This window comes from Macaca mulatta, chromosome 9 (genome assembly GCF_049350105.2).
Source record: "Macaca mulatta isolate MMU2019108-1 chromosome 9, T2T-MMU8v2.0, whole genome shotgun sequence".
In the NCBI taxonomy this organism is placed as follows: Eukaryota; Metazoa; Chordata; class Mammalia; order Primates; family Cercopithecidae; genus Macaca; species Macaca mulatta.
This window is the reverse complement of record NC_133414.1, coordinates 931,027-957,956: the sequence shown is the minus strand read 5'-3', so window position 1 is coordinate 957,956 and position 26,930 is coordinate 931,027. Positions and strand designations below refer to the sequence as shown.

The window sequence follows — 26,930 nt, the reverse complement described above, 5'->3', positions numbered from 1 at the left end:
ATTCTTAACGTGAGGGTCAACAGAATTCTGGGCCTTAGGAATCCACAGAATTTTGCGCAGCATTATCTGTGCGTGTATGTAAATGTGCACTTTTCAGGAAAGGGTCCATTTCTTTTTTTTTTTTTCCCCCCTCCACGTGTCAGTAAAGCAGTGTTCTCAAGGGATGTTCCCATCAGCAACACTTAGGAACTTGGGAGCAATGCACACGCTGGAGGTGGAGCCTAGTGGTGCTTTAATAAGCCCTCCAGTAATCCTGATGTCACAAGTTTGAGAACTACTGATTTAAAGACTGAAGGCAAAGAACAGGGCGAGGCCACTTGTTACATCAGTCTAGTCTGGGTGACCAGGACTGTGAGACTGGAGAAGTGGAGTGAGGCAGGGGAAGGTGATGGGTTTGATTCTAGATGTATTGAACTTGATGACTTTAATTTCAAATGTTTGTCAAGTAATTTTCTATCTGTATATTCAGCCTAGCGTAAGAGTTAAGAAAATGGGTTTTACAATCAAACCGAACCAAGCTTGAGACCTAGCTCTGCCGCTCACCTACTAGGTAAGTCTGAGCAAGTTATTAAATCTTTTTAAACTTACCTGTTTACACCTATCTTGTCTTGAGTAGCCCGACCAAAGCTATTGCTTTGCTACAATTGCACATTTTTTCCTTCTTGTTTATGAAAAGACCACTTTCACACAAGTATCCTATTTCTAGTTTTATTTTCTTTTATATTGGAAAGTGGCAAACTGCTTTTTATTCTCTCAGTCACTTGCTTCACTACTTCAATTTCGTCTGCCCCCAATTACTGAAGCAACCTTGTCACTTCATTCACTCCATACGCCCTCCTAGAGGCCTTCTTTCATTTTGCTGTCATCAATGACTAAAATTTTTAGTGATACTCATGTATTATAGATGCGGGTTTCGTATTTGTCAACTGACATTTTTTTAATTGAAAAGACTATTTTAGAACACAATTCTAATAATTAAGGTCTAGAATCAGAGTTGGCATTTCATAAAGTGACAAGTGATACCTTTTTTTTTTTTTGAGACGGAGTCTCGCTGTGTCGCCAGGCTGGAGTGCAATGGGGCGATCTCGGCTCACTGCAACCTCCGCCTCCCGGGTTCAAGCGATTCTCCCACCTCAGCCTCCCGAGTAGCTGGGATTGCAGACACCTGTCATCACGCCTGGCTAATTTTTTTTTTGTATTTTTGTAGAGAGAGGGTTTCACCATGTTGGCCAGGCTGGTCTCAAACTCCTGACCTCAGGTGATCTGCCCACCTTGGCCTCCCAAAGTGCTGGGATTACAGGCATGAGCCACTGTGCCTGGCCGACACCTTATTTTTAAGTGAGGACCAGTAAACCTGTTGCTTAGGAAAATGTATCTAGAAGAAGAAAGACAAAATGAGGATGAATAGACTACTACTACTACTGTTGGAAACTTTACAATCCTACAGTAACTGGGACTTTAATATTCAGACCTAAACCATCTGATCTCAGTTGTGATGCATCTACAGGGCATGAATGATGAAAACCAGAGAGTACCGACTAAGGCTGGGTTAATGTTGGCACTAAGAACTGGGGCTGGTTAACTATCTGCAACCACCATACCAACAAGGAGATGAAAACAGCAAAGGGTAAGCCTCAGCTGGCTTCCAATTAAGAATCTGCTCCATTCTGAGTTGTCTGTTTTTCAGGCTGATTTGCAATAATTGATATGCAGCTGATACAATCATCATCCTCTCGTTTTTATATCATGTATGGTCTTTTTGAGATCTGGTGAAAGTAAATTCAATTTATATGTTTAGGTGAATGAATGATGTTTAACACACTGATTTTATATAAAGTTAAATAGTCACCAAAGAGTGAGCCACAGTATATGACCAACATTTAGCAACAGTAGTATTTGGTTGGATACAGGGGCTAGACTAAATAAATTTCTAAAGCTAGTTTTTTTTTTAAATACATTTATTAACCAATGTTAACACATTAAATGAATCTATATATTGCTAGTCAGAGCAGCTTACAAAATGCCAGAATGCATCATAGAACTGGACAGCCACAATGAATAATTACAATGTGCATAGTGGCTAAGCTCAACACCTCGATATAGCTTTATGATTTGCAGAAAATTTTTAATAATGATTCCTAAAACAATCAATTGTAATTTTACCTAAAACTTTTACAAAACCAGGCCACAATCTCTTTTTTTAATTTTGTTTTTTTTTTTTTTAAACACACAGTTTTCACGCTGTAGTAACTTGGAAATGTGCAACCGTGTCAACAGAGACAAAAAAGCCAAAGTAACACGAATCTCACTTTCATGCAGCTATCAGTTAAATATTACATACTCTGGAATGATTTTACACCAAAAATATTTCCACAATTACTTGCTCTCATAGGGGTGGATCGAAGTCTTAAAACTTGAAAAACAATCAAAGAAGGTTAAGTGTTCTCGGTTCTGACACGTCCATCAGCGCCACACACTGTGGCAACTCCAATTACACAGCAACAAGGAGGGAGCGATGATGCCAAGTCACTGCGTAATTTAGGAACATTGTATGAAATGGGGCTACTGGGTACTTTTTACAAAATATTGTGCACCATTTGGCAGTAGTTTGTCAATTAACTTGTGTCACCACCATCTGCAACAGCATCAAGATTAGATGGATATTTCACAGAAGACTTAGTTACATTTTTATCTTTAGAGTGACCCTGACAAACCTGGAGAAAACTTTTTAAAAGGCTTTTCTCCTGATTCTTTCACTTCCATTGTGAGTAATTGCTTTAATAAATATCAAAGGTCTAAATAAATATTTACAAATTATTTCTCTAACCTCAAAAAATAACTAAATGATAAATGGGAATTTGACTTGTTCTAAGATCAGTCTTTAAAAAAAAACACATAAACTGTGAGATATTTTAAAAGAAATTTAAGTTTTCCTGGCTGTATTTTATATATCTATGTATAAAAAATCATTATTCAACTATCGATCCATTCCTATTGGTAATGCTTCTTAATCCAGACATTCCGCAAAATACAGACTTTTTACAAATCACGGCATCTTTAATACAAGAAAATTAACATGCATTATTCTTCATTCTGTGTACAGTGATGGAGTTCATTAGTAGGCAATGACCCATTACTACAAACATAACGGCTTCTGTGAAACTTAAGTGCTTTCTCTTCTTTTAGTATTAACTTACAATACATGAGGTGACACCAGATAATAGGCAGTGAGATGATATGTGGGAAGGGAAGGGAAGCATTAAATAAATTTGTATGCCTCATCTGTAATTTCACATATGGATAAAGGTAGTTTTTGGCTCTTTGTTTTTGTTGTTTATTTTGTTACAAGCACTCATGTTAGGACAAAGATGAAATGTGCAAACTTTAAAATTTAAATATTCATTTTCTCTAAGATCCAGCTCAGTAAAAGATTACCCCAGTTCCCTGCAATTTTAAACTACAAGATCAAAGCTAATAATTTGTTATAAAAGTTATATATTGAAAAGAAATAATGAAAAACACAATTGGGAAATATTTAAGAAAAAATATGCAGGATTAGCCCTGCTGTGTCAACCCTGTTCCCTAAATTCAATCATATACCCACTGGTGTGACCAACAGATAATGCCTTTGAACAGTAAATTAAGCTGAACAAAACCAGCTCAACAAGGTTAAGAAAAAAATGTCACATCAAGGTAGTATGTTTTATTTCTGAAACAGTTCTGTAGTTCTTACATTCAGATCTATTCTAAATGTTTCTTTGTTAAACTCACTTGTATTCACCTGTTTAAAGATCTGTTGTTTAAAGGTTAAAATCTCTGTAAAACCTAAAAATGTTTTAAAATTTGCTGAAAATGCAACAAATTCTCAATTAAAATTTATTTAAAATAATACCCTCCACTGATGTTACTTTTACCCCCTGAAAAACTTCGGAGGAGCATTAACAAAAGATTTAAACTACTGTGCAAAATTTCTTCACGAAAAGTGTTTAAAGGCTGGTGCAAAATGGGAAGCAAATTCTAAACAATTTTGGCTTCTTGGAAAGAAAAACCGCTGTGTCTGGAAAGAGTGATCGTTGGGGCGACTCCGGAAGGGCCGGCTTCATCTTTTCCGGCGGCAGGTGCGCTTGTGCTCCGCGTGCCAGTGCTCCTGCTGGCACTTGATAGAGCAGTAGGACGTGTTCCAGCAGCAGTGGTACATGGCCTCCTCCTCACAGTTGTAGCACTGCGGGGAAGAAATCGGGGCAGTCTTTAGACTGGGGTGTGGATGTCTAAGAGACTGGTTAAAACGGCAGACTCCTGAGGTGGTGCTTTTAACAGATCTTTCTGGCTCGACCCTTTGTGGAATCTGAATACGTTTTATGCACAGCAGATGGAAAGGGAGCGCTGCGATGACTGTAGCTCGTGCCCGGCTGTCAGCAAACTCAAGCTGCTGTCAGGTGGTACCTGACACCACTGTTTTTTCCATCTCTATGGGGGTCATTCCCGTTTCTTTTCTTAAAATGCCCTTGACTTCACATCCCTTTCCAGCTACGCTGCAGTCATTACTCATCCCATGCCACTAATACGCTGTTAGCAAGGTCACTTACAACCTCAAATCTAGTGGCCAAGTCTCAGTGTTCATCTTATTTGGCAATGTCTGGAGATACTTTTGACTGTCACAACTTTGGGGCAGAAGGTACTACTGGCGGACAGAGGCCTGGGATGCTGTTAAACATCCCACAATGTACACCTCCCCCGAAGAATGTTCTAGTGCAAGGGTCCATAGTACCGTGGTTGAACTCTGGTCATGGAAGAACAGTGAAAAAAGTAAAGCTAAAGTTCCAAGCTGGCTTGGTGAACTAATGGTAGTATCATGAACAAACACCCACAGTGAGGCAAGGAAGATGAGAGACTGTTTTGAATGTAAACACTTGACAACAGATCAGTATAAATATGAAAGTTCTGTAGATAGACACATGCAGATCTGATGGCTGGTGAGAGCCCTGGAGGGAGAATAGCCTACATTTGATACTAAAAATTCTAATTTTCTTCCTGATTGTGTATCGTATGCATTATTATCTATTATTTCAGCAATTGCACCTTCAGTAAAATCCCCATTAGAAAGGTGCAGAGTGAATTTTGGAAACAGCTTGAGTGAGGCGTGTCGGGATTCACATCTGGGGTCTGTGCCACCCACTGGTCACACGGCTTCAGATCGAGCTATTTAACTTCTTAGTTTCCTCATCTTTAAGACTTGACAGAGCACCACCATCCCTTCCCCCAAGTACCTACTCTTTCTTTGTGTATTCATCCGTTTTCAATTTCCCCCTTTCTATGGGTATATTTAATAGATGCATCTATGTTTCTCGTGACATCCATTATTCGGCATCTGGCATGCCTACATGCTTTCTGTCCTGTAATACTATTCTATTTCTTACAACAATGAAAGATGTAATTGGGAAGAAAGAATTCTTTTGTTCTTTGAGACAGAGTCTCACTCTGTTGCCCAGGCTGGAGTGCAGTGGCACAATCTCAGCTCATTTCAATCTCTACCTCCTGGGTTCAAGAGATTCTCCTGCCTGAGCCTCCCAAGTAGCTGGAGTTTCAGGCACACGCCACCATGCCCGGCTAATTTTTGTATTTTTTGTAGAGATGGAGTTTCATGGTCTCAAGTGATCTGCCTGCCTCGGCCTCCCCAAGTGCTGGGATTACAGACGTGAGCATGGAGCCTGGCCAAGAAGAAAGAATTCTAACCCTTTTAGTAGTCTACTAGACCCAATGTGATGAGCACACAAAGCTCAGCTCTGCCAACTGGGTTTTTAATAGGTCTTAAATTCCTCATCTTAGAGTACAAAAATACCCACTTCAGCTATTTCACAAATGGTAAAGTGCTATAAAAGACAGTTTTATAATTATGGCCTCTTCTTCCCATTTTCTTGATTCTTTATTAGTAAACTTAAGAGATTTCTACTCATAAAAATTTTTTAAGAGACAGGATCTTGTTCCATCGCCTAGGCTGGAGTGCAGTGGTGCGATCACAGCTCTCTGCAACCTTGAACTCCTGGGCTCAAGCACTCCTTCTGCCTTGGCCTCCCAAAGCACTGGGACTACAGGCATGAGCGTCTTTGGGTGTTGTGCTTCTGTTATCTTGAGCATACCTTAATTCCTATCTAATGATATTGTGAGAGTTGATCACACAAATTCAGTCATTCTTGTCATACCCAACTAAAACTGAGTTGAGGAGCTGGGGGGAAAAGCACTTGGAACACAAAATGTTGGCTGCAACTCTCAGACTAGTTTTGCCGACTGCCATCCGTCACCAATCAGAGCTTGTCAGCTCCTCAAAACTTTACTAGCACCAATGAAATTTCTTAAAGAATATGGAAATTTTCTTCTTCGGAGAGCACACTTTCACTTGTACTGAAGGCTGTGCCACCCAATGTGCAGGCTGTTTTTTTAACAGAAAATAAAGCTCTCTTTTTCCCTCCACAGATTGCCTGGTCTTTTGTTAACAATATTTATTTTGTTATTCACCACCTCTTCCTACCAAGTTATCTTCATGTATTCTTCTAAATTATATGCTAAGTTTCTCTTTTCCTTCTTGCCAAATCTTTGTCACAGATTTAAAAATATTTCTTTCATGAAGAGTTTATGTGTATTTATAATATAGGCTGGATAAAATGAAGAATTAAAGTTTATCACAGAACTTTATATAGTCAACTGAAACCAAGTTATGAGCTTTCGGGAGCAAAACTTTTCCCTAATTCACTGAGCACTGTGGCGACTGTAAGATGAGCACTTGGATGCTGTGTACTCAGAAGCTCCCGCTCTGGTGGGGAGGATGAGACTCGCGAGCCGGACATGACGACAAATGACACTAGCTGGTCAGGTATAAGGGAGGGTAGTTAGAGACCAGTGAAATGTCACTACTATAAAGTAAAAATAATTGATTTCTTTAACAAAATCTAATGCATAAATGTTAAGTGCAGGGAAATCTGAAACTCTTTAATTTATTGTGATAATTACATTTATAATTTCACCATTTGGCTGTTACCCATCTGAAATCACCAGGTAAAAGTTAGGGCCAGCCAATTTGCCCAAATAAAATATTTGCATAGATGGAGAAATTATATAAGTTAATTGTAATAAATATGTAATAAGGTATTATAATCTCAATTTAACAAAATAATCCTGAGCAGTACACAGTAATACGGGATCTGGGGTTGAGAGATCATAGGACTGTTAATAAAATTTTAAAAACTAAAGCTGACCACTTCACATCTGATCTTATTTCAGAAACATCTTCTGCACGTGCCACAGCTACCTTCTGAATAAACTGGCATCATACCTGTGGTACGTTTTCAGAAATAACAGTCTAAAAAAGGCTGGTATTTACCCACTGCTTCTTCTTGGTCTGAGAAATCAGTTGCTTGTGCTGTGTTGCCAGCTTCTTGATTTCTTCTACGAACTCCTCCTTACACTTTTCCTTTACTTGCTTACATTTTCTGTCCATCTCACCCTGCATGTTGGCCACAGCTTTATTGACAGCTTGTCTCTTTTCTTCTTCCATCTCAGAACGCAGCTGGAATGAAAAGACAACCCACAGTAAGAGCGCACGACGCACACAGACCGCCTACAACGGGACAAATTAACACGTCGGTCCTACTTGCATGAGGTACCGTTTTCCCCTTCATTACATGTGTAAAAAATCTAGGTGAGAAAAGTATCGTTATTACTTGAAATGCTATAAAAGATACTGGTGTCATTCTATTGCTACATTTAAAAGCTGCTACTGGGTTGCTGCATGAGTAAAAGGAGCCTAACCATGACAGGAGTGCCGGCTGCAGCGGGGCACCCAGTGTGGCGACAAGCATTACCTTCTCCAGAGCTTCTCGGACAACACGCTCTGTCTCCCGCTTGTGGTCCGACTTCATCCGGTCTTTGAAGTCATTGAAGATCTTCGTGTATTTGTCATGGCACATGCTCTGACACACGCCATCACTGGTGGTCTGGGTGCTCCGATGCAGCATTCTTGGTGAAGAGGCACTTAACTTCTTGGTCTGAGTTGACACGGAGACTTTTTCGATTGGCTGAGGCATCGTGGGTATTTCCTGGCTAGAACTTACTGCTTCTGTTTCAGGCTCTGGTTCCTAAAAGGTAAGACAAGAGTTTAGATGCAAAACAAAGCAATATAATTCACTAGTTCAAGAACTACTCTATTAGGCTAAAAATACAGTGATATACGTAAACAGCCATATAATAAACTTCTGTTAAAAAATATGGTTAGGATGGTAGATTTCATGTATATTTTGCCACAATTTAAAAATAAACAAATCTCCCCCAATCAGTGAATGAAAAGAACATGCAATTAACAACAGCTACAATTAACAACAGCTACAATTACAAACATAAGCTTCATTTATAATTTTACTTAATACTGTAAGTTTTGTTTTTAAAATAAACATAAAAATTTATAGAATATAAAAAGTATTGTCAACTTATAATCACTTCATTGGACTAGATTAACAAATTTCCTAAAAGCCTAAACCACTTCTCACTGAATATATGTTTGAAATGTGTCCAGATTTACACAGTTTTAAAACATGCAGAGCTTATATCACTTAAAACGGCTGAGCTCAACCACAGTCTCCTTCAAGTTTTCAAATGTTGGCACAACCGATATACTGGATAAATGTGTTGTTTTTAATAATACTTAGGAAAAATATCAGAGCTCCCAGGAAATGTATTAATAGCAACGTGCCCTTCCCACTTAGCCAAGCTTTGGTCAGTGGCTGCTGAATTAAGATGGAGACTTGGAGCATGTATGCTATTCCAGGGTAACAGATAATGACAGGGAAGTCAGAAGACTGGTTTCAGCTTGATGGATATTATTCGATTGACAGCAACTGAATTTCCAAGTATCCACCAAGAGTGATTGTCTTTGAAATACTTGAAAATACAAAATACTCTGAAAATATTTCCTGTTTCATTTGCCACCTGGATACTGCGAGGTGGGCAACTTACTTCCTTTTTGGGCTCCACACTTTGATTACGTCGTCCTTTCTTTGCTCTTGGTTCTTGAGTGACCTTTAGCTGTGGGCATTATAAAAGTAATATATTATTCCAGACACTAGGAAATACTTCTCTGCTGAAAACACTCATAGTGGACCCACAGGTGAGAAGTGAATACATTTCTACCTTTTGCATCCTTCCATCCACTCAGTTACCACTGACTTATTACTATTCTGGCTTGAAAGAGCTAGCGCACCTTCAGGGAGGAGCAGTTGGACTTAACTCTCTTGGTACTGGCAGGGTCAAGGTCATTGTTACATCTATGTATTCATTTGAATTGGTTTTGGTTTACTTTTGCAGAGCACTTTACAAATGTAAAAAAGGGAAGGAAAATGTCGAAATCTGTTCATTACAGTGAGGAGTGTACACTAAGATTTCTGCATTTAAAAGTAATAATGAATAGGCACTTCCTTCCTGAGACACACTCACCTGCTCGTTACTGGTGGAGGAGATACTGGATTCTGCCTCTTCCTCACCTCGGTCCTCATTCTTAGATTTCCAGAATCTCCCTTCTCGTAGGAAACGCTGATGCAGCTCCAGCTCATCACAGGCCTTTTTCCAACCCATACTGCGCTTCACGTGCAGCCGATGAATGTTGACTGTGATATCTTGAATGTTTTCAGAAGGAATCCAGGCCCTAGGAAAAACACGTAAAGGGATAGTTTGAAACACCCCAAATGGCAGGAAAGGTGGTCGAGGGCTTCAGTGGACCCTGCCTGCCATAAGGTGTGACTATGGCAGTTCTCAGCTGTTAGCTTGGTGCAAAAGTAATTGTCGTTTCTGCCAATTGCAAAAACCGCAATCACTTAGGCTTCGTCATGGCTTGAATAAACAGTTACCAAGTGGAAAATAAATGAGATTTGTTTTGTTTTTCACAGTCAACAAAAGTTCTCAGAATTCGATTCACAAATGCCTCCCAATTGTTCACAATTTAATCAGCTTAGCTTGTCACAGTTCACATCTGTATTCTTCCTAAGTCCTTTTAAAGTTATTTGTTGTTCTGAATACTGTAAACTAATATAACCTATCTAGCTATTTGCAGTTAGCACTAAAGAATCACTTGAAAATGCCCAGAAATTTTCACAAGATACATAAAATGGGAACATCTAAAAATATTATCCAGTAAGTCATATTTGCATCATGCCTCTACTCATTAGAGAAACCAAATTAACAAGCAGAGCCATTTATTATTTAGCCACAATGTAGTTAGCTGTGAACATAAGTGCAATACATATCTAAAACTAGCGAATGAAAACTATATTTGGTTCTGTTGGAAAGAATGCTAAAAATTCAAGAACATTTTTCCTGGGCATTGGTCTCTTTCTGGATTTAAATTCGTACACATCCCAAATGTTGTATTCAACAGATGTTTACTGTGTACCAGGGGAGGGCACTACAAAGAATGGAAAAGTGAATGGGGTCTACGTGGTCCTGAGTTTCATTCCCTCATTTGACGGCAGCAAGAGACGCTGCCCACAGGGGTTAAGGTAAACTAGTAGTGGTTGGAATCTCTCGGGTCTTCTGATTATTAGGATGGCACTTCCTACATTGCCTCTGCCTTTGATGGACTTACAGTTTTGTCAGAAAGAACTAAGGAATAATTATAATGCAATGCAGCAGGTAGTAAAGGTACTCGAGGGTGCTATGGAGAGGAAGAGTTGACATTTGGTTGTGAGTGGTCAGAACGTTTTATTCGGCCTTGGTCTTGGAAGATAAAGATTTAGACAGCAGATAATGTGAGTGGAGAGATTCCAGGCAGAGGGAACATCATAAATGAGGTAGGAAACTATATGGATGCATGAGTAACAGACATTTTCTACAGCAGAGTACACGTTGCGATATGGTACTAGAAACACACAGTTATGCTTTTCAGTTTTCTGTTAAAGATTTTTTTTCCTGCTACAAGCATATATATCACAGTTTTCATCCCTGGCCTGTAATTATAGAGCTCCAGAAATACTGGGCCTGTGACTGTTTTGAAGGAATCTCTTAGAGAATCACACATGTGGCTCAGCCATAAATAACGATTTCTACTTCCTTGTACAAGCCAAACTTTATAATCTAGAAGCACATTTTAAATATATAGTAATCTGTATCACTAGATGCTAACAACAGCTATAATTGTTAGATGTGAAGTTCTATAACATTATTTATAAATATATTGGTGAATATTATATCAATTATATCTCATCTGGCATAAGTGCTCTGTTAAAAACCATATCAAAGTAAACGGAACTTTGAAAAACTAAACTCTAATGCAGAGTGCAAATGAAATTATGCTTGTGGAAGAGTTTCTTGCCATTAGATTTTGAATATATTTACTCTTCCAGTCAACAGATGTTTATTGATTTCCTATTACGTAGTAGGAATTCAATAAAAGGGGTTTGTTGACTTTTTCAAAGTAGTTTGCTTTTAAGAGAGAATTCTGTTACAAGCAGTGCTGACTACCTGGATTGAACTTGTATCTACAGGGGTATTTTCCTTATTTATCTTAAATAAAATGGATTCACATTTGTTCTTTAAAAAGCCTCCACACAGTTCATGATGTACTTCTATTCTCTTTTAATCAACTCCAGTACTGTAGGTAATCAGATTTCAGTTTAAAAAATTATCACAGGGTATGCTCTCTGATCTACAAAAAAAAAAAAAAAAAAAAAGCAAACAAACACCCTGTAATTTAAGGTAAGCCTAATAAAAAGAGGAAGAGTCTAATTTGGCTCTATGTCTGTCAATGCTCGGACTATACGTGCAGAATAAAATGGTTCTGTGATCTGATGTCAGTGAGCCCAAAGTGCTCTAGCTCTGTTTTGTCTGTACCTGGTAGGTTAGGGTAACTCTTTATGTGAGATTGTGTCCTTGCTTCACCGTCTTCTACCCTAATCTTGACACATTAGTCAGTTTCTGTGAGCCTGAGCAAAATAAGGGCCTCTTGTTTTGGGCCATCCACCAGTGACTTGCAGCAAAAAGATTCAGCCTCCTTAAGACAGGTCTTACCGGCTACTTTCTTTGGCAGGCAAAATCTTGCAAATCCTACAGAAACCTCACTGCAGCAGCTCTCACATGTAAACACAATCATACTCGACCCTTTTCCTGGAAATTTACAACGTGCTCATCGTCTACGAAGGAGCAGCATATTCTGCTGGCGCGTATGGGAGGAAACGAACGGTACAAAACCATTCATTCTTTTTCCTCCCACTTACATGTAACAATATGATGGACTAGCAAAGAATAATTATCAGCCAGAACTTGCAACCAGAGGCTCCTCAGCAACTAGAACTTTTGAGCATATGTTGCTTAAATAATTAAAAATTCTTGATTATAATTTTATCAAATTTTTTAAACATTCTAATATGGTAGACTATAAAGTATATCCTAACCAATCCGTCACTTCGAATTGTTCATATTGTATCCAGGAAAAAGGAAAATGATTTTACATAGTTTGTCAACCTCTCTTATTTTCTAAAATAAAGTCCTTAAGAGTCCCATCGATCTAGAATTATTTAGGTAAAATCTTCTAGGACCTAAGAAGCTTGAGGGAAAAAAAATACCTCTAAAAATGCAATCTGATGTTTTAATTCTCTCTTCAGGTGACAGACTAGGACTGCTGCAGATTAGCCTAAATATTCTTTAAAAATATTTTCTGCATAGTGTACTGAATGACATCTAACCAGTTAACTCATTATTAATATCACTCACGGTTGAAGACACTATAAAGCTACTTGCAAGTTGATGAAAAAGAAAAATATATAGATAAAAAGTTCTAATTATCAGATTATTCTTTCCTATTAGTATGGCTATAAAATAACTGAATTCTTGTTTTTTCTAAGTTAACTGTGTTTTACTTAATGTGAAAAACATTGAAGCAAACTGTCCCCCATTATTCCTTGAGTATTTGTTGTATTATAAAAGCTGACCTTTACTGAGTATTCACTGTGTGCTAGGTACTATGCTCAGTCTCTCTAAACATTTCTTTAAACCTTACAAAAACTCTTACAAGAGGCCCTTATTTTGCTCAGGCTCACAGAAACTGACTAATGTGTCAAGATTAGGGTAGAAGACGGTGAAGCAAGGACACAATCTCACATAAAGAATTACCCTAACCTACCAAAAATACATTACCTCCTTGCCTGTTCTGATAAGAAACTGAAACCATCTGAGTATAAGGTATTAAGCGTATGTTAAAAATTACCACTTAATAATAATGTAATTAAAACATTCATTTTGTATTGAGTTATTTTATTGGATCATCATTTAATGTTTCTTGACATGAGAGTGTCAGGTAAGTGTGTATCTACTTATGAAAGAACAGAACTACCTTTTGGGAAATTTATAGTATTTATAGGTTTCTTATAACTACACTTCTGTTTAAATTAAATAAAGACCAAGTAAAACTTTACCACAGGGAGGAGTAAGGCCCCTCATTGTGCAGCTTCTCTACGCACTAGTAGCCTCCTGGTACGACAGGAGACGCCCCATGGGCTGTTCATTTAAATCCTTGCAAAGTATCACTTTTAGATCGCGTAGCTGACTACTGTCACTTTTTCACCTTATCTCAGTATCTGTGTTAAATGAACCAAATAAATTGCATGTTAATTCTTTATTCCTATTGTGGCTTATTTTTATGCACACTTCAGGTATTTACACACATTCTGAGATCACAAGATTGATGATTTTAGTCTATGTCTTTAACTGAGCCTTGAAGATGGCTAGAGCAACTGTGATGTCATTACCGTCTTATGGAATGGACACATTCTGAGGCCCTTCTGCCCATTGTACTATAAATTCAGTCTTAGCACTAATGTGCTTCTGAAGTTCAACAGTGTCAGTTATTAAAAATGTCCTGTTTACTAAACAGTATCTGAAAAATACCTGGAAACAATTTATCTTGGAACATATTCTTGGCTGCATAATGTGCCTTTTTTTTTTTTCAATTTAAAATAAACTTCATGCATCTCTGATGGAGAAATCATCAGACTTAAGGACTTAATAAGCACGGCGGTGACACTGAACATGGGATCGCGAATTACCTCTGGTGGTGGTGGCCAAAGAAGCGAACGTCGACTTGATTGTCCTCTTTCTGCATGACTTTGGCTGGCCAAAACCCAAAACCTTTCATTTTAGCCCAAACCAGCTCATGATTAGGTATCTGGAAATGAAATGTTTTACCTTGTTATATTACTTTTAAAGTATTAAATGCAAGTGTACCATTAATATTAAACTAGCCACATATAATCCATTATTTCTAAAACATTTATTTCATAACTCTTAAACACAAGATTTTTTTTTCTGGGATTGACTGATTTTTCTATTGGCATCAGAGTTCCTCGTAAGAGGCTGGGACTGGAGCATGGCTGCCCCTGAAGCCAAGGCCATCCACATGCATGATGGTGGCAGACAAGAGCACCCGCTTTGCCAAGTGCAGCCGGGGGGCCAGCAGCATCAGCACCCCGGGAATTTGTTAGAAATGGGGACATTTTAGGCTGGCACAGCACTGTCTCACAGGGCTGGCTTCTCTCAGGCAGCCAAGGCTGCTGGCCAAGAATGCTCAGAATTCCCTTTGTCAGTGCCCGGCTTGAAGCCATATCATTTTGGGGAAATTTTACAGCTACAGACAAATGCAAAGCCTTAGGTCTCTCATGAAAAAATGAAAAGAGAAACAAAAATTCACTTTGTTAAAGGATCCAGACGCTGGGCGTGGTGGCTCATGCCTGTAATCCCAGCACTCTGGGAGGCTGAGGCAGGAGGACTGCTTGAACTCAGGAGTTTGAGACCAGCCTGGGCAACATGGTGAAACCCCATATCTACAAAAAATACAAAAATTAGCCAGATGTGGTGGCACATGCCTATGGTCCCAGCTACTCTGGAGGCTGAGGTGGGAGAATCACTTGAGCCTGGGGGAGGTCGAGGCTATGGTGAGCCGAGATCACACTACTGTACTCAAGCCTGAGTGACAGAGTGAGACCCTGTCTCAAAAAGAATAAGGACCCAAGATTTATTTTTATCCAATATCTCATTTTAAAATCAGAAATGGGTAACAAGCCCTGTTTTTTTTTTTTTCATTTCAGTTGTTTATACTCATTAAACCCATATATACTATGATATTTTAGAAATTTAGGAAGAAAATTATAATCTTTAACCAAACCGGAAGTAAACTTCGTTAGAGCTGTATGTTACACACTTAAGAGGTAAAAAACAAAAATCACAAAATTTCACATACACAAGGATAACAGAACCAGTTGTCAGGACGAGCATTTGATAAGTAAAAGCAATTCTTGCAAAGCTGCAGTTCATCCAGCTGAAAAAGAAAAGAAACTACTTTAGCCTACATAAAACATACATACACATTAAACTATGTAAAATGTATCCATGTCAATTAACATTCACATACATAAATAGTGTTGAATTTTGTTCCTTAATCTTTTAAGCTTAAATTTTAAAGTTTTCAATAAATGGCACTGAAGACCCTGTCACTGTCCTCTTAGAACCATGTCGCTGGTCTCAGGCCCCAGTTGGAACAGAAGTCGAGGCTGGTCTGACTGGGCCCTGCCCAGACCTCACTGGTTAGCACTTCAGACTGAATATTCCTCAGGAAGGTAACAACATCTGCTACCAATCACAGCAGTCCTGTGCCTCATTCTCTATTTTAGTTCCTTGTTTTCTTTCATAACATTCTTTTACAACTTGTAAACAGACATATTTTATCTGTTTCTTTTTCCTTTTTCCCAGTCTCCCTCTTCAGAATGTGGCTCTATGAGCAGGAGGCCTGCACTGTGATCACCTTTTTCCTCCTCACATACTGCCTGGCACACAGGAGGCACCCAGTAAATGCTTATTGCTGTGATCACCTTTTACTCCTTCTCACATACCGCCTGGCACATAGGAGGCACCCACTAAATGCTTATTGAACAAATAAAAACAAAAGTCAAATTTGAAATGAATTCAAGAAACAAAACTTTTTGTATAAACTGAGGAACTTTTGCAAAGATGATATGGCTGAGTGTTTTAAGTAAGACCACCAAAAGATATACTTCCTTAAATGCACTTCATTTTTGTTTGGTTGGGTTTGCTTTTTGCCTATGTAGTTTAGAAGGGATGTAAATTTGGATCCTTCATTACAAGAGGGTAATGTTTACTGCACATCTGCCCAGCAAGACACATTCGCATGCAGCACGTAGCTAACGCAACAGTCCTGAAGGTGGCTGAGAGTTCCCTTGTAGAAGTTAATTAGTAACTAAATCTGACTCCCAGTTTCATGAGAATTATTTTTCTATTTGCATTATTTCCCATCTACATCAAACGTGAAAATAAAAGACTTTTTTTTTTTTTGGAGACAGAATCTCATTTTGTCACCAGGCTGGAGCGCAGTGGCACTATCTTGGCTCACTGCAACCTCCATCTCCCAGGTTCAAGCAATTCTCCTGCCTCAGCCTCCCGAGTAGCTGGGACTACAAGCGTGCGCCACCACACCCAGCTGATTTTCGTATTATTAGTAGAGACGGAGTTTCACCATGTTGGCCAGGATGGTCTCGATCTCTTGACCTTGTGATCTGCCCAAGTTGCCCTCCCAAAGTGCTGGGATTACAGGGCTTGAGCCACCACACCCAGCAATAAAAAACATTTAAAGGAAATGGTACAATTAAAATGTAGATAAGAGTGCAATCCTGAAATAAATTAATTTCAGTTATAGAAAGAGTACAATTATTAGGCAGTGAACAGTACCTCATGACACGTGTCTTTATACAGCATCCTCGCAATGTCAGCTTGTTCGCTGTCTGCTGTAATTAAAAACATATTACCTATAAGCAAGAGTCTGCAAATACAAGATTCAAAGTTAGTATCCTTTTCCTTCAGTCTGCAAAAGGAGACATCTACCATTTCAAACCAAAATGTCCATTTAAAATAACAATAGCAAAATAAAATTACACAGGCGGCTTTTGCTTTCCATCCAACACAACCACTAATTCTCTAGGTATAGAGCATGACCTTACCTTTGGATGATGTGATACTTCTGGGGAAATGATCAGAATTAATCATAGTGCTTATAAAAAACCTCTCAGCTAAAACAAATACATATAAAACTGTAAAGAACAATTGTGTTTTCATCATTTAGTATACTATGATTTTATCTTTGGCCAGTCCATTCTATAATCTGTATCACCAGATATTCCTAACCTTAGACTCTAACATTATCACTTACTGTAGATCATTAAGGTATTAATTCTTTGAATGTAATGTTTTATGAAAGATAGTGTTCAACATGGAATGTAAATGGTGTGTTTAAAAATGCATACAAAAAAACACAAAAATATTCAACCTCCATAGAAAATCACGGTATTGTGGAGAAGCAGTTGAGCATCAGCTTTGAACTCTTCGTAGCTTCGGTATTTCCCTTCATTCACTTTCTGCAGGGGGCAAAAACAGAATGACGAAGAGAGTTACCCATGAAAACACTTGTCTGGACTAAGTTCATAGGACAAGCAGACTTTTCTAGGATGACATCAGGATGACTACTGCCATCCCACAGTATTGACAGAGAATGTGTGTAAAAGAAACCAACAACTCCACCTGCGGCTGGTTTTAATAATGCAGGATGAGGAAGCATGACAGGTCAGATATCTGCAGCCACACAGATACTACGTTAATTTATCAGAGTGAACGTTAATGGCTTGAACATCTCATTTGACAACAATGTAGAAAGCTGCTGCTAAGCTTTGTAACACATGAATGCCTGGGCCAGTGTGGGTGATGAGACCCTAAGCACACACCTGTCATTCTTTACAACACAGGAAGATCAAGATTGAAAAACAGAACTGTTAGCCTCTGTGACAGTTTACCGTAACTACTAAGACATATTTGTAATTCTGAATTGGGGCTAGGAATTGGTTTATAAATAATTTAAAAATAATATCTCAGGTGTCCCTCTCTGTGCCAAATCTTAGAGGATTTCAACAGGAAGGAACCTGCATGAGTAAAGGCAGTGGGGGAGGAAGGGATGTCTGGGTTCTTACATATTCTGTAGAGGTCTTACAGTTTAGGAGAAGGGGCTATGGCTGGGGGTAGGAGGTAAAATTAAAACTACTTGGTTTGTTCCAGGATTTACCAGTTACTTTAAGGGAAAAACCTTCATTTACCCTTATCTTATATTGAAATAATACAGCTATAGTCCTTCTCAGGGACTAAGGAAACTTATAAGATGATTTTAAATTATTACTGTGGTCTCCCTATAGGCTATAATGACCAAGCGTAAGATTTTAAATTTCCAACATGACACATGAGGCACAAAATTAGTAATTCAGTAACCCTGACTGCAAATATGTCTATGTGTTCTACTGGATTTTGTTGCAATTTGTTACTGGACGTGAACAAACTAAAGCAATCCTCAGCTACAGTCAGTAAAATTAAGACCTTTAAGAATAATTAACTTTTCTAACCATATTTTGTTGTTGTTGTTGTTGTTCATTTTATTGTTTCCCAAGACTGCAGATCAGTTCTATGCTTTACTTTTTTTTCTGAGGGGAACTCTCAGGTCCCACTGCTAAACCTGGAAAACATTCTTCACATCTGAAATACTAAACTGCCCAGGCTGTAAGGCATTTCCTTACATCAACAAGGACCAAGAAGCTATAAGCTGCTCATCTTTAGAACCAGGCCTTTTAAAGATGACACCTAATTTGTATTACAGTAAGCACATGAAATTTACAAATTAATAATGCTTCATTTGGTAGTTATGCTTGTCTTTTGTTTTAGGAAGTGGAAAAAAGTATACTTTCAAGGAAAGAAGAAGAACCAAAATCTGCTTAACTGCTACATTATTCTTTAACTTGTTAGTTAACAAAATTTATTTGAAGTGGAAATAAAAGAAACCGACTTTACCTCTTGAATGGTGGGAACGTCCACAGCTGAGTGCACCAGCCTCCTGTACATCGGGTGTTTACTGTCCTTCCCCTTTTTATTAAGATCTATAGCCTAAGAGGGTGTTAGTACATCAATTTAAATGTGGTTAAAGGAAGGCAGGTAAGACATCAATTCCTAAAGCTCAAAATACTTTCTATCTTTTTATTTTTTATTTTTGCAGAGACAGGGTCTCGCCATCTTACCCAGGCTGATCTTGAGCTCCTGGGCTCAAGCAATCCTCCTGCCTCGGCCTCCCAAAGTGCTGGGATTACAGGCGGGAGCCATGGCGCCCGGCCAGGATTTTCTACCTTTAAAGCAAAATCTCAGAGGAAGTACTTTAAAACTTAACAGAAAAAATGTACATATACTACTATATAGTTTAATATGACATTCCTTAAAGTTGTGATAGAATAGTTATTTGGAAAAACCTTTCATTTTAAAGAGTCATCATCAATGAAAATGTTCATTCTGATGAATGACATTCAAAAATGTAAACGTTTCTAATCTCATGTAGCTTATGTCAAAATGTCCATGTCAAAAACAGACAAAAAAATCTAACTGCCTGTTATAGAACTGTTGACTGCAGAAAAGAAATATGACGGGGTGCTCTCCACACTTCATATTGCTATGTACATATTTGTTACTTCTCGCTCTTTCAACTTTGAAAGAATGAACCACAGTAAAATATGTTTTGGGATATTTTGAAGGATTCCCTGAGCAGGACTCACCCTCTCCTTCATGCGGGAGACAATGAATCTCAGGTATGTGCCCATCTCCTGTTTGTTTGTATTCTTCTTCTTAATGCTCTATTGAAAATAAAAGAATAAAAAATGGTACAAAATCTGATAATTCATGTCTATATTCATGTAAAAGACATATATGAAACAGTATGCAAAGAGTTTATTAAAAGATGCACTTTTTCTAACATATTTGACAAAGAGAAATCTTGGATATTTGCAAAGAAAAACAGCATCTAATGGAACAAGGTGAGAATTTAAAAATATGTTGTACCTGATATAATATCCTTAGAGGAGTATATATTTTTTCTTTTCTTGGTATTTTAAAACTTAATTTTTAGATTACAAATAATAGACATAAGGGAGAATCGCTTATTTTACAAACAATATCAATGGCTAAAGTCCTTTGAGGGAACATCTTAAATTAGCAATAATGAATGGTGACTTTCAGTATAACAGTATTCTTTGTTTAAAAGGTGATTTGGGAAATCTGTGTCACTGTGCACAGCTGCACACTAACATCTCCACTTCTCAGCGCCATGGATCTACTCAGGAATAACTCCAATTCTTAGTCTAGCCTGCAGGCTAGTTAGGTTCCTCAATTTACTGCACCAAAAAAGTCTACTTTCACATGGAGAAAAAATAGGATTCTACGCATGTTATTTCTAAACAGCTAGGAAATGAGGACAAGTGTGCCTACTTCCTTAGTCAAAGTCCCTGATGTTACAACAGCCTAAAGGAAGCAAAGGCAAAACACCAGGCACGCAAATGTGATCGGTTCACACTGCAGAGGAAATGGGAAATGGGATCGGTTCACACTGCAGAGGAAATGGGTGGTGTGGCCGCTATTTTAACAGATGCTTTAACTTTTCAGGTCACTAGATGACGATTCTCTGCCCAATGGTATAATTCTTCCTAAAAGAACTGTAAGCATAGGAAGTCACTCCAGTATACTAAACACAGTAGAGGAAAGGACAAATATTTCTCACATAACTGAACTTTTAGCTAGGGCTTAAGTGACTTGATTATACTTACACACACTGTTTAGATACACATAAAATATCTAAATAACAAGTGGAAACACATTTTACTAGTGAGAAACTAAACTTGACTTCATTTACCTGATGTCTGCACTGCACCTTCCTGACTCCACTTCTCACCTAGGTCCTCTGGCAGTGCAGTCAGTGCTCTCTCCTCAGGCCGCTTTGTAGCCTGTGCCCAGTGCCCACAGTGGCTCTGTTTACGCCGATTACAGAGCAGTTCTTCTCACGCCTGGCCTGGCATCAGAGATACGGACTGAACTTTCATAAAACGCTCTTCTCACGCCTGGCCTGGCATCAGAGATACGGACTGAACTTTCATAAAACGCTCTTCTCACGCCTGGCCTGGCATCAGATACGGACTGAACTTTCATAAAACGCTCTTCTCACGCCTGGCCTGGCATCAGAGATACGGACTGAACTTCTATGAAACGCAGCTGGCATCACTCGCTGAGCATCTGGGCTGTGATTTCTGGAGGCAGGGCCTGTGATTTGTATTTGCTTGTTCATTTGTTTATTCCTCAGGTGACTGTGATGCATGGCCAAGACAGTACCCATGGCACAGATATGGAACGTAAAGTGCAATGAAATTTCCTGAACCCAGGGTTTATAATCTTGGTGTTTATTTTTTTGGTGTTGGGAGGGGGAACTGATGTAACTTGAGAATTCTCTTTTTGAAAACTAACAAAAGAACTTAACTGAAATTAAAATGAGTTGAGCACAGCCACATGAAGGAGGATATGAAGAACTCACTCAAGTAATTTATTAGCACAGTATTTGGCCATATGCACTGTTTAGAGACAAAACTTTAGTTATTAAGTTTGTTTAATCAGCAGCATTGGTTAGCAACTCTTTAAAAAACTTTTTTGAAATTTTAATTGGCAAAATGAAATTATATATACTTGTGGGTACAGTGTGATGTTTTGAAATATGTGCAATGGCGAAATAGAGCTAAATGGTTTTTGTAGTGAGAACACTGAAAACCACTCTCATTTTTAACAAGATCCCCAGTGCTTTTCACACACACACACACATTTGTGAAATACTAGCGGGCACCTCTTGTACACTTGTACCCTAGACCACAATAAAAAACGATCCTCCGTTTTGCATTCGGCATCTCACACAGGAATGCAGAAGGTGCGCCCTGGATCTGAAGCACGGTCAGCTACTTACTAGAATGGACACCCTTCAGTGCACTGCTTTCTGTACTAAATAAGCAGAGTGATGAACTGTCAGATACAGGGAGGAGAAAAGCTAAGAAGGTCAGAGATTGCTATGTTGTTCTTGGCGCTTATAAAATCTACATTCTTCTTAAAAGAAAGGAGAATAAAAACTCATGCTTCTAGCCACATGGCCTTTTCTCATGCCAACTCAAACTTTGGGTGCACTATTAAAACTGATTTCAAATATCAATATCATTAAAGTATGAATTTATCTAAATTCAGACATAATAGCAATCTACACCAGGTTAGAAGTCTCATAATACCATCAGTGGGGTTCTGGTTCCTTTAATAGGAAACATTATTCAAAGGAAAGATACAACCAGCACTGTTATGTAGCGCTGAAATATAATTTTAATATTCCACTATCATGCACAGCCTTCCATCAATTCAACAGGGCAGGAATCCCTTCCCCTCTGGATCTTAGCTCTAGGCTCTTGGTCCCTTGAGTAGTGACAGCTGGGAGAGGAGGCCTGAGCCCTGCTGACCAGCCTTGCTCCATCCAGCCAAGACCTCTTGCTTCTGTCTCAAGGTACTGTGCACTGCATTATGTGCAGGAGTTTCTTGTTGTTTTTTCCTTTCTGCACGTTCACCTCTCTCGTTTCTAACTCTTTAGAAAATAAAGCAATCCATTGTTTCTATATGGGCAAAGATTATGCACTGCTAGAATCAGAATTTTATATCAGAATTAATATCACTATAGCTAAAACATCTTAACTAGATTGTTCTTTCTTTGAAACGGTAGTACAGAAGTTTAGGTAACACTTGTTCATGTAATTACCCAGTTTAAATAAAGGTCTATATTTAGTTCCTACTCTTTTTAGAGAATTAACATAAATTGTGGATATTACACGCTCTCACAAACTTGGTTCTATCTGTTTAAACATTTTTAAATCAATTGCTAATTTGGTGTAACCATGTGCAAGCAACATTTCCTTATTTTTGGAAAGACAGAATGCAGGCAGTTCATGCTGAGTGCCTTAATTTCACAAAACGAAGTGGTATAATAGAGGATGAAAGTCTGATTTTGTCTGTTTAAAAATGCTTAGAACTAGTTTGCTAGAGTATCTCTTTCCTTCTGAGTGCAATTAAAAGTGGTAATCTGGGCCTGGAAAAATGACTGAGTAAAGCATGAAAGGAAACAAGGTCACCCGGATGGGGCCCACCCCATCTTCTCAACTCTGATGAAACTTCCAGAATTCTTTGAAGATATTGCCTTCATAACTACCCCAGGAGTGTCTTCTACACCTCATTTTAACAAAGCACCATTCAGATTCAGATATCCTACTTACGTGTCTATTACAGTAGAACCACCTGGGAAGCCTTTAAGAAACATCAATATCTACTTCTATAAAGTTCTAGAACAGGCCAAACTTACCCCTCATGGAAAATAACCAGAACAATGGTTGTCTGAGGAGGGGGCGTGGGAGTGGGGATCTACTGGCCCAGGACAAGAGCGAGCTTCCCCGTAGCTTGATGGGACTTGGGTTGTACCAGTGCACGCCTGTCTATTCTTCGAATGGCACCTAAGACTTGTGCATGTCAGTGTATATGTGATTTTACCTCAAAGGAAAAAACCCCACCAATGTCTTAGGTGCCACCCCCGGAAATTCTGATACAACTGGTTGCAGGATGGGGTCTAGGCATTCATAGTCCTGAAAGCCCCCAGGGGTTTCCGAGAGGTGTGATTAAGAGCGCTGCCCCAACTTCCTGAGAGACCGCGCCACAGAAACACGGACAAGCACACACTGGTGCAGCAGCCCTGATTGTAACCTGTGCTGGTCTTCTGAGATGTCAAGTGGTGTGTCTTCACATGCTCTTTTAAAGGGATCTGGAGGTTAACCTGAGTTTTTATTTTGAATCCTAACTTACCAGCTCTAGGACAGTCTCAATCTACTCAATCGCACAAAGAGGAATACTTCTCTCATTTATACGCTAAGGGTGCTATGGGGGTTATGTTTTAAGTATTTGGGTTTTTTATTTTTTCAGTTATTATAGTTAGAAACTTCAATGATTTGGGCTGTATAGAAGGACTGACTAAAAGGAATTTCACAGTCAAAGGAGATTATTTTGTTGAAAGCTTCTATGTTCCTTTTATTTACTTGTTGCCCACCCACCTTTTCGGTGATAAATGAGGAATCCTATTCCAGACACCATGAAGCCCTTCTCAAGCACTGCTCTGTGATGGGCCTCACACCACCCCAGGGAAGGCCACAGAGGCTGACAGAAACTGCTCCCAGATTCACAGGCTGAGGCGCTTTCTCGGTGAACTGACACAAACAAACAAGAGGACTCTCGACAGAAGCAAAATCCCTCCCAGTGATTTGTAGGAACAAAACATTTGCTGTAAGATGCTTTCACATTTGATAAACTTGAGGGTTTTCTTTCCAAGACTTTCTAGTTATAATTTAGAGACTTGGCATTTCACAAAAGAAATCAACAGGACATTGCACACTCTGTCCCAGGGCTGTCCAAGGAGATTTCTGGGGGTGTTTAAGGTAACAAGCTGTGGAGCTGCTTTCTGTGGCGTTCACACTGAAGGGCTTCAGCTGGCGCCTGTCAGCCAGACCAAAACATTGTCAATGACTTGAGAAAAAGCTACAACTAAGAAAGAGGTAGCTTCTGAAGTAAACTAAGCAGATAGCTCTTGACAACAAGGTCAGAAAAACATTAAAACAATGCTTTATAATATGTACAGATTATTTCGGATCCAAATCTTTCTCAGGCTTTGAAGAATTATTCCTATTCTCAATTTGCAGGCCTGAGGATTCTTCAACCAAGGCCTCCCTGTAACAGGGTTCAGGTCAGAATCCAGAGTTCACATCACCTGCTGGCATGTGGGAGTGACTGTGGTTAACTTTGACAAGTAATCAAGAAAGAAACATTCTATGGCATGGCAAAGTTGTTGTAACTACTTAAAAGTGACAGTAATCACAGATCTGAAGCAGTGCTGCAGATGTTTATGGAAGAACTAAAGTACATGTTGAGACTGCCCTCCTTTAAGAAAAAAATAACAGAAAATGTGAACATCTTGAACAAGGGATTCTTAAGCCAGCTGTAAGTAACTGCCAGGCTACACTGAACCAGATGCCTCTAGGTAGAAAACAGACAAAGCATGAATCAAGTAACAGAAACACTTGGTGCCCTTCGGTGTTTCTGCCTGGAAGACACTATTGGCCACTCCTGATCTTGTCAAAGTTTATCCATAGCTGACTATTGATAATGATGCCCAAGGATCATTACTTAAAGGAGCATTCAGGACTAAATACCTTTATTAGTACAGAATTTTCAGTTCTTTATAGAGATACAGTTTTTCAGTCATAGAAACCTATTTTGGCAGAAAATGAACCTGTGGAGATCTTGGTCATTTCGGTTCACTGAGTATCCAAAAGCAGGAAAGAAGTGCAAAATTGGAAATCCAGACTTCTTTTTTCAGACATACTTATCTATGCAGCTAGAGTTCACCTCAGCCAAGTCCCCACGTCTGTGATTAAACGAGACAAGGGCTTCAACCTTCCTTGGGCATTCCCAATATCCAGAATATTCTTTCCACAGCAAACTAGACCAAAAGTCAGGAAACATTTTATGGAAAGGGCCAGAGAGCAAATATTTTAGGCTTTGCGACCATGTGGTTGGTCTCTGTCTTGACTACTTAGTTCTGCTGTTGTAGTGACAAAGCAATCATGAGTAATGCACACATCACGAGTGTGGCTGTGTTCAGAGAAAACTTTTGGATACTAAAATTTGAATTTTTTATAATTTTCACATCACAAATTATTTCTTTTTGTTTTGTTTTGTTTTGTTTGTTTGTTTGAGACGGAGTCTCGCTCTGTCGCCCAGGCTGGAGAGCAGTGGCCGGATCTCAGCTCACTGCAAGCTCCGCCTCCCGGGTTCCCGCCATTCTCCTGCCTCAGCCTCCCGAGTAGCTGGGACTACAGGCACCGCCACCTCGCCCGGCTAGTTTTTTGTATTTTTTAGTAGAGACGGGGTTTCACCGGGTTAGCCAGGATGGTCTCGATCTCCTGACCTCGTGATCCGCCCGTCTCGGCCTCCCAAAGTGCTGGGATTACAGGCTTGAGCCACCGCGCCCGGCCAAAATTATTTCTCTTGTCATTTTTCTTCAACAATCTAAAAACATAAAAGCCATTCTTAGCTCACAGGCAGTACAAAAACACAGGCTGACCCCTAGAGGTTGACTAAGTTTTGTGAAAGCAGGGCCCATAATGTCAATTTCAGCGTTCTTTTGCAACAGCCATGCATAGGACCTGGCACACAGTAAATGTTCAATACGTATCAGTTGAATTGAACTGGTGACACTCATTACTGTGTTCATTGCCTACTAGAGAAACTGTTCCATGCAGTTAAACTCAAGAATATGAGGACCCATCTAAAATGGGAAGCAGTTACACCCAAGTCTGTGTCAGCATATTCTGACCAACATAAATCATTTTATTTCTGATGTATGAATCATTTCATTGCCAGAGGACACTGAAATATCAATTGCTGACTTCTAACAATCAAGAATAATGTCACCAAGAGCTCACTGAAATATTAGTGAGCATAGCCACCTACAGTACTGACTGGAAATGTAGATTCCTGAGCCTTATCCCCAGAGCCTGTCTGGGGTGGAACCCTGGAGGCTGTTTTTTTTTTTTTTGGAGACAGAGTCTCACTCTGTCACCCAGGCTAGAGTGCAGTGGTGTGATCTCGGCTCACAGCAAACCTCCGCCTCCAGGGTTCAAGCGATTTTTCTGCTTCAGCCTCCTGAGTAGCTGGGACTATAGGCAGGTGCCACGACGCCTGGCTAATTTTTGTATTTTTAGTAGAGATGGAGTTTTGCCACATTGGCCAGGCTGGTCTTGAACTCCTGACCTCGTGGTCCGCCCGCTTCGGCCTCCCAAAGTGCTGGGATTACAGGCGTGAGCCACCGCGCCCAGTGGGAGGCTGTGTTTTAAACAAGCACACGAGGTGATTCCTGTACAAGTGGC

General features: G+C 39.3%; 1 protein-coding gene across 50 annotated transcripts in view; it reads right to left on the bottom strand.

Annotated features, from left to right (window-relative positions):
- Positions 1 to 1,997: 1,997 nt before the first annotated feature.
- ZMYND11 (zinc finger MYND-type containing 11) overlaps positions 1,998 to 26,930 on the bottom strand; it is a 117,396-nt gene continuing 92,463 nt past the window's right edge. For 26 of the 50 annotated variants that reach the window (XM_077945259.1, XM_077945277.1, XM_077945248.1 and 23 more), the window contains 11 exons: positions 19,674 to 19,751; positions 18,925 to 19,017; positions 17,366 to 17,453; positions 16,771 to 16,826; positions 15,269 to 15,346; positions 14,079 to 14,197; positions 9,481 to 9,688; positions 9,004 to 9,072; positions 7,857 to 8,129; positions 7,376 to 7,561; positions 3,037 to 4,222 (listed from right to left, as the gene is read on the bottom strand). In XM_077945259.1, coding sequence (XP_077801385.1) covers positions 4,100 to 4,222; positions 7,376 to 7,561; positions 7,857 to 8,129; positions 9,004 to 9,072; positions 9,481 to 9,688; positions 14,079 to 14,197; positions 15,269 to 15,346; positions 16,771 to 16,826; positions 17,366 to 17,453; positions 18,925 to 19,017; positions 19,674 to 19,751 — 1,371 coding nt within the window. In that variant the 3' untranslated portion in view covers positions 3,037 to 4,099. 50 annotated transcript variants of the gene reach the window in all.